This window comes from Trichomycterus rosablanca, chromosome 15, assembly GCF_030014385.1.
Source record: "Trichomycterus rosablanca isolate fTriRos1 chromosome 15, fTriRos1.hap1, whole genome shotgun sequence".
In the NCBI taxonomy this organism is placed as follows: domain Eukaryota; kingdom Metazoa; phylum Chordata; class Actinopteri; order Siluriformes; family Trichomycteridae; genus Trichomycterus; species Trichomycterus rosablanca.
This window is the reverse complement of record NC_086002.1, coordinates 1,127,506-1,135,181: the sequence shown is the minus strand read 5'-3', so window position 1 is coordinate 1,135,181 and position 7,676 is coordinate 1,127,506. Positions and strand designations below refer to the sequence as shown.

Below are 7,676 nucleotides of genomic sequence, written 5' to 3'. Positions count from 1 at the left end.
AATGGTAATTGGAAGGTTGCTTGTTCAAACCCCACTGATTGTCAGGTTGCCACTATTTGTCCCCTGAGAAAGACTCTTCATTCAGTTGCTTGGAATTTATTGTCACAAGTGTAATGTTAAATGCATTTAGCTTTAAATGTACATTTAACTGAGTCTTTATCTAGTGTGGTTTGCTTGAGGGACATTTAACAGCCTGGTAGTTTTGGTATGTTTTTGAAGTCAAATTTGATCTTCATCACTAAGAATTAAATTTTCTGAGGTAAAACTGATCGTTATGTTTGGCTCTGTTCATTGTATCCCACTTGAAATATATAGTTATGACCATATTATTACGGTATTACCATATAAACAACGTATTAACTAATTAATCGGGATTTTATTTCTATTTGTTTTTGTACAGTATGCCCAGGATGCTAATGCTAACTGACTCATCTGCGGTCATTTTGACTATTTGAATTAGCATAGCATAACACTCTGGCGCTCTCACGCGCTGATAAACCCCGCCCTCAAACAGTGGCGCGCGCGTGTCTGTGGGCGTCTGTGGGTATTTAAAGCCCGCGCTCAGGGCGACAGTTACACGGTGCTGCTGGACACCGTTGTAGCCATACAGCAGTGATTCTCTATTATATATAATTAATTCGTATACAGTGTAATAACCTTTATTTGTATTATTATTTTAGTGTTGATAGAGCGGGAGGATGAGGGGGCTGCTGTTGTGGGCGCTGTGTGTGTGGAGCTCGGTGATGTGTTTACCTCAGACCGGGAGGAACCGGAGGCAGGGGCAGGAGCAGATGATGATGACCGATTTTGCGCTACTAGGGAGCGGATACACACCGACCAGTGAGTCCCCCCACACACGCATTATTTACACTGTTTAGATGTCATTTCAGATATATTATTATATATTGTATTATATATTTATATATAACTATAGACAGAAAATGAATGATATTAGTGCGCACTTCTGAAAAAGCTTTACCTCAGGTAAAAACTTTGGAGAAGTACATTGAAAGGAATTCATTTTAAAAAAGAAAAAAAAAAACCACACATTTTACCATAAATCACTTTCCTATTATATCAGGAAAGTTGAAGACTTATAGTTTTGAACTTTAATTGAATATTGCAGCATTTAATCCCAAAGAAATGTCAACAATCATGAATAACAGTTTCCCGGGTTGCCAGATTGATACTGCATCTATGTTACGACTAAATACCGATTAATTAGCAGTTCTGTGTAGTTTAAATAGGGACAATCTGGCAACGCAGATAAATGTAAGCGATACAGGGAATTTAAAATAAACACACACACACACACACACAAACATAAGAATAAATATAAATGTATGTATTTACAAGAATATTCTTCTATAATTTAATTTACTTATAATATTAAGTATACAAGTAGCTCCTAAAAATATTATTAGGTAAAAGTAAGACGTTTGCTTAAACACAAACAAAGGTTGCCAGATTGGGAGTAAACATCAGCACTATGCTTTCCAAACGGCAAAAAAAAAACATGTACAAATAAATAAGTGAATTTATATTAATGCTCTGTAGGAATGTTATTTTTTTATATAAATAAGCAAAGTAGTATTATTTTCCCAGTCTACAAAATAACAACTCAGCTTGATTACTCAGTGGATTTTAGTTTCTGTTTAAAATCCAAATCAAATATCGAAAATTGAAAATATTTAATATGAGAATAAAATTCTACAGAAAATTGTGATTATGACCTTCATGTCGTGCACAGCAACCTGAACTGCGATCCTGATCTGTAACTTAAGTGTGATAGTCCACAAACAGATATTTTTGCTGATGATTGCGATTTAAATAATAGAGGGACTTCACCCTACCTGGCAACACCGACCATCGTCCTTAATATGCAGTGGAACCTCTCAGGTGGTAATTCCCCATTTAGAATTATATTAGAAGCTATTCATTTGTTCATGTATTTTCTCATATCTGCTTCATTCTGGTCAGGATTGTGGTGGGTGTGGGACAGGCCACCAATCCACCACCGTAAAACACACATTCATATATTGACTCAATCAAACCTGGGGCAGATTGGAGCAGCTAATCTATCTTCTGTTCATGTTTTTTTGGGAGGTAGAAGAAAACCCAACGCATTTACAGGAATGCAAGGATTGAACCCAGGTCCCAGGACACAGTTTCTGTGCACCACCCACGCGTTATAGAACACTGTACTCAGTCCTAGTGAAGCATGCATTGATCGTTCTCTGGTGTTTGTATAGAGCTTCTAGGACATTCAACTTTGCTGGCAGGTTTTAGGGTTTAAAGGTTTAACAGTGGGCAGACTGAACGCTCGGCCTACATCTCCTCTTCATGACAAATATGTTGTGTAGGGACAGAAGTTCGGGTTTTATTATTTAATCTCTGTCTAGTTCAAATTCAAACGTCTGTGTAAAACTGCTGTTGGAATTTACAGCATTAACGATGTCTAAAATAAGTAATAATAACCATTTTGCAGCATTGTGGCTCAATTTTCTTCAATTCCTCGAATTTTACGAGGGTTCCCTGTGCTGTACTGTAAAATTCCATGGAATGGAACTCAAGCCGTGCAGTAATTTGGAATGTATGATTCCTAAACATCTTAGGGTTCCGAGATCATCTGTGCATACAAGTGTCAGCCAGTACAAAGCATATGGAACACTGTTTTTTCAGACCTACCACCTTATGCTGAGAGGAAATTTGACTAAAAATCACTAAAAAAACACCCAAATGTGAATTAAAAGCTGTTGGAACATATTGACACTGACTTAGAGGCTGCTGGTAAAAAAAAACAAGCCTCTGCTCCATGATTGAGTGACAAGTGTTGCAGGTCTTCTGTAGGATTTTGATCGGAGGAGAAGACCCAATAACACTGTACCTACTGTAAAGCATGGCGATGGTAGTATTGCGCTCTGTGGCTGGTTCATTGCAGTAAAGAAGGAAGGTTACCTTGAGCTGGGTGATACAGCAGGACCCGAACGGAAGTTGATACCCAAATCAGGAAAACAGGATTTGTCCTATTTTTAGAGAAAACACAACACAATAAATGAAGTGGGGGGAAAAAATCAATCACAGGCCATTCATGCCAGCAGTAAGGAACCCTGTCGACCTCCCTCCCACCCTCAGTCACGGCCAGTTGTGCCAATCGGCGCATTAGATGACAATAATCGCACCTCCGGCTGGACACAAAGTGAAGGTGCACTCGCCTGAGATTCGTTATGTGCTGCTTCTTTCAGGTGTGGGGGGCTGCGCTGACAACGGGCGCACCTACCGGGTCCATGAGCAGTGGGAGCGCGCACATTTGGGCGGCACTTTACTGTGCACGTGCGGCAGGTCAGGGGGCGTCACCTGCGAGACCAAACCCGCTGGTAGGTCTTATGATGTATTTGTGCGTATGAACGTGTGGTCCATTTTTTCCATGCAATTACTGACTGTGGCTTGTTTCTCTGTGCACATCGTCACCCCTCTTTTATCCCATCAATTAATAACAAGGGTACGGAGGGTGTAGCGCGACTCTCCGGGTGTAAAACATCCCATTTCAATACAAACTGTAGTAGTAGTAGTAGTACGTTTTCTAACCGTGTCGACTGACCATGACCTGCGCTCTCTCCTCCCGTAGCCGAGGAGACGTGCCACGATAAAATCAACATGAGGTCGTACCGCGTGGGCGAGACGTACGAACGGCCGAAGGACGGGATGATCTGGGACTGCACCTGCATCGGCTCAGGGAGGGGCAAGATCAGCTGCACCATCGCGAGTGAGTAACGTAACACCCACTGCTATCAGGTAAACAGTTTGAGGAAGGCCCGGTCGTGCTCAGAGCGTGAGGACACGGCGACGAGTCGAGCTCCCAGCCTTATCCCTAATGCGGACCTTCGGGATGAATCGGAACCCCGGTTTGTGGGGAATTGCCACAGCGCCCCCAGGTGGCCTGGAGGCTGAATTAATCATATATGATCGATCAATATTGTGTTGAAACGAACGCACTTGGACGCGGTTTGTTTGACGTCACGTCATTGCTGTGCACGCAGATCGCTGCCACGAGGGCGGACGCTCGTACCGGATCGGAGAGACCTGGACCCGACCCCACGACACGGGCGACTACATGCTGGAGTGCGTGTGTCTCGGGAACGGCAAGGGCGAGTGGACCTGCAAACCCATCGGTGAGCGGGCGCGTCGTTTCGGTCGCGTACGTGATCGTGATCAGTACGTACCGTCACTCGCGCGGGTTCAGCGGCTGGAATTCTGGGAAATCCGGAGCAACGTTCAAAGCCACTGCAAACACTCAGGGGACAGGGATCGATATGAAGCGCTGATACAGGCTGCGGCCTGATTTCAACTCAGCGACCCCTTTTCATTCTGTCCTTTTTATTTATTTATTTATTATTATTATTAATTTCTTAAAATTTTTTCCCATTTTTCTCCCCCTTTGGCGCATCCGATTGTTCAGTTTGCATCGTGCTTCCTCTCTGCCTATGCCGAACCCCGCCCTGACCGAGGAGATCGAAGCTAACCCGTATCCCCTCCGACACATGGGCAGCAGCCGGATGCATTTTTGCCACCTAGCGGGCGCCCTTCCTCATCTCTTGTGCGGGCGCCTCTAATCGGCCGGCCGGCAGAGCTCGTGATCGCATTCTGACCGAGAGAGACCCACAGCCGGTTCTTTGCCCCGCCCCCCGACCGAGCAACCGGCCAATCGTTGCTCATACAGCCGCCCGGCCTCGAACCCGGTGAGGCGGGGCTGGATTCCATACCACGTACTCAGAATCCAGCCCTGGTTGCAGCGCGTCTTTTTCGCCGCTGCGCCGCCCGAGCGCCTTTCTGTGCTTTTTATTTCTATACATTTCTATTCGTCATACTTACACCCGTGAGCCAAAACATTATGACCACCTGTCTAACCCACACGTGTACTGTAGTGTGTGCTACCAGGACCTTGTGAGCTGGATTGCACACTCCAGTACTATATAAATGCTGATGGTTGGGATTAGGGGTTTCACCACTGCCAGGTTGCATCTGTCGGGCCCCTAAGCAAGGCCCTCAATCGCTCAGACTAAACGTACGGACGATGTTTACTCTGCAGCCGAGCGGTGCTACGATACGTCTCTGGGCACGTCCTACGTGGTGGGGCAGACGTGGGAGAAACCCTACCAGGGCTGGATGGTCGTGGACTGCACGTGCCTGGGCGAGGGAAACGGGCGCATCACCTGCACCTCCAGAAGTGAGTGACGCGCCTCGAACCCGTCCCGTACTGATCTGAGATCCGAGTGGTGAGGATCTCCTCGTCCTCTGTTACAGATCGCTGCAACGACCAGGACGCCAGGAAGGCCTACCGCATCGGCGAGACCTGGACCAAGAGGGACGCGCAGGGCCACGCGCTGCAGTGCATCTGTACCGGAAACGGGCGCGGCGAGTGGAAGTGCGAGAGGCACACGTCGGCGCACGCCGGCCTCGGTGAGAACTGTAAATGAATCTTATTGTTTGTTCATCGGAGTCGGAGTTGGAGTGAGAATGGTTTGTACGTAGCTGTTCAGCGCTTCGGTCTCGCTGTGTCCGGTAGGTACTGGCACCAGCACGGCCTTGTCGACCCGGGTTAGGCCCGTCACTCAGCAGCTGAACGTCCTTCCCGATCTGGTCGAGGAGGTGGGCGTGTGCCGGGCGGGATCTGGCGCCTCCTATCACACGGGCATGAGCTGGGTACAGACGCAGGGCAGCCAGCAGATGATCTGCACCTGTATTAATGGAGGGATCAGCTGTGAGGAGTGGGGTACGTCCCGTCATCCTCTTGTTACACGTACTGTGTGTGGGGGGTCATCCTAAACGCTCCGTACTTCTGTGTGTGTGTGTGTGTGTGTGTGTGCAGACGGTCAGTCTCACGTGTACGGCGGGAGCTCCAAGGGCCAGCCGTGCGTGTTCCCCTTCGTGTACGGCGGGAAAACTCACTACTCGTGCGTCTCCGAAGGCCGGACCGACGGTCAGCTGTGGTGCAGCACCACCTCCAACTACGACGACGACCGCCAGTACTCGTTCTGCACCCAGAGGAACCGTGAGTGAATCTTCACGTCGGTCTGCTCTTGGAACCCAACTTCACTGAGCTCTGAGGCTGATCCAGCACTCTAGGACTCTTTTAGTCTAGGATTAGACCTAATCCTGTTCTAGGGAAGCACATTTTGCACTGTAGTTTAAACTTAAACACGCAGCTTTGATTTTTAATCCATCTGGAATGGATCAGAAGTCATAGCTTGGTCTTTTACTTAAGATCTAAAGTCCTAACTCTACCAAAACTTGAACGTATAGGCTGGTTTTCTGACCTACAGGAGTCCAGATCCTAAACTAGAGGAGAATTGGGGGGTCTGAACAAGCTTGATCCCTCAGATCTCTGTTCATTAGGGAAAAGCTAGCTTAGTAGTGATTAAAAACTCTCTGGTTCGATCCCTACCACTGCCAGGTTGCCACTGTTGGACCCCTGAGCATGGCCCTTAGCCCGTAATTTCTTGCATTGACCACTGAAGTCGTGCGTCACTCTGTAGTCCTCGTTATTTACATTTTACATTTACATTTACATCTTCAGCATTTAGCAGACGCTCTTATCCAGAGCGACTTACAGAAGTGCTTCCATAGTGAACATTTCATTTCTCAAGTTTAGGAAAACAACAGTCGAAGATACAAATCTGCTAAAACCTGTTAGAACCAAAGTGCCTTTTTTTTTTTTTTTTAATGGAAAACATTGGAACAAAATGTTAGTAAATAAGTACAAGTCAGCTTAAGTGTTTAGTAAAAAGGTGATGAAGGTTTTTAATCGTTTTTTAAAGACAGCGAGAGACTCAGATGTTCGGACAGACAGAGGAAGTTCATTCCACCACTTGGGCGCTAGAACAGAGAACAGCCTTGATGCTCGTCTTCCTTTAGTCCTGGATGGAGGCTCAAGTCGAGCGAGACTAGAGGCTCGGAGGTTGCGTGGTACAGAGCGGGGTTTGATTAGGCCACGAAGGTAGCTTGGGGCTGGTCCATTTTTGGCTTTGTAGGCGAGCGTCAGTGTTTTAAACTGAATGCGTGCAGCTACAGGAAGCCAGTGAAGAGAACGTAGCAGTGGGGTGATGATGAGGCAGCAGTGGGGTGATGATGTGGCAGCAGTGGGGTGATGAGGCAGCAGTGGGGTGATGAGGCAGCAGTGGGGTGATGATGCGGCAGTGTTTGGGCTGGTTAAAAACCAGACGTGCAGCTGCATTTTGAATGAGCTGCAAGGGTTTAATCGTGGACATGGGTTTAATCGTTATGCCCATATTTGGAGACCCGGGTCTAGGCCTGATCTCCTATGGGGAAAAATGAACGGGGGTTTTCCAAAAAAATCGACTCCAATGCATCCTGCGCTGAATAAACACGTTCAGAACCCTGCACGTTTCGTCCCGTGTGCATTTCTCTCCTGTACATGGCCGGATCCTCCGAATTACACGGTCGTCATGTTTTGACTCTTTAACGACGTCATGATTCAGAGGATCCGGCGATAATAGACGGAAGAATCTCCATAAAACAAAACCTAACAGCTCTGGAAGATTTTTTATGACTACAGGAGAGGCAATTTGCGAAATCTCCGTTCACTTCTCCCGTTCAAAATTAGACCCGGGTTACCAAATATGGGCGTAACAACACGGCGTGGACTGCAAAATGAC

At 46.8% G+C, this 7,676-nt stretch overlaps 1 protein-coding gene across 1 annotated transcript in view; it reads left to right on the top strand.

Moving 5' to 3' along the window:
* The first annotated feature begins 598 nt into the window (after positions 1–598).
* Positions 599–7,676, top strand: part of fn1b (fibronectin 1b) — a 46,694-nt gene continuing 39,616 nt past the window's right edge. The window contains exons 1-8 of the mRNA XM_063009342.1: positions 599–840; positions 3,246–3,377; positions 3,629–3,766; positions 4,041–4,172; positions 5,090–5,227; positions 5,305–5,460; positions 5,567–5,773; positions 5,870–6,052. Of these exons, the coding sequence (XP_062865412.1) occupies positions 699–840; positions 3,246–3,377; positions 3,629–3,766; positions 4,041–4,172; positions 5,090–5,227; positions 5,305–5,460; positions 5,567–5,773; positions 5,870–6,052 (1,228 nt within the window). The 5' untranslated portion in view covers positions 599–698. The remainder of the gene's footprint in view (positions 841–3,245; positions 3,378–3,628; positions 3,767–4,040; positions 4,173–5,089; positions 5,228–5,304; positions 5,461–5,566; positions 5,774–5,869; positions 6,053–7,676) is intronic.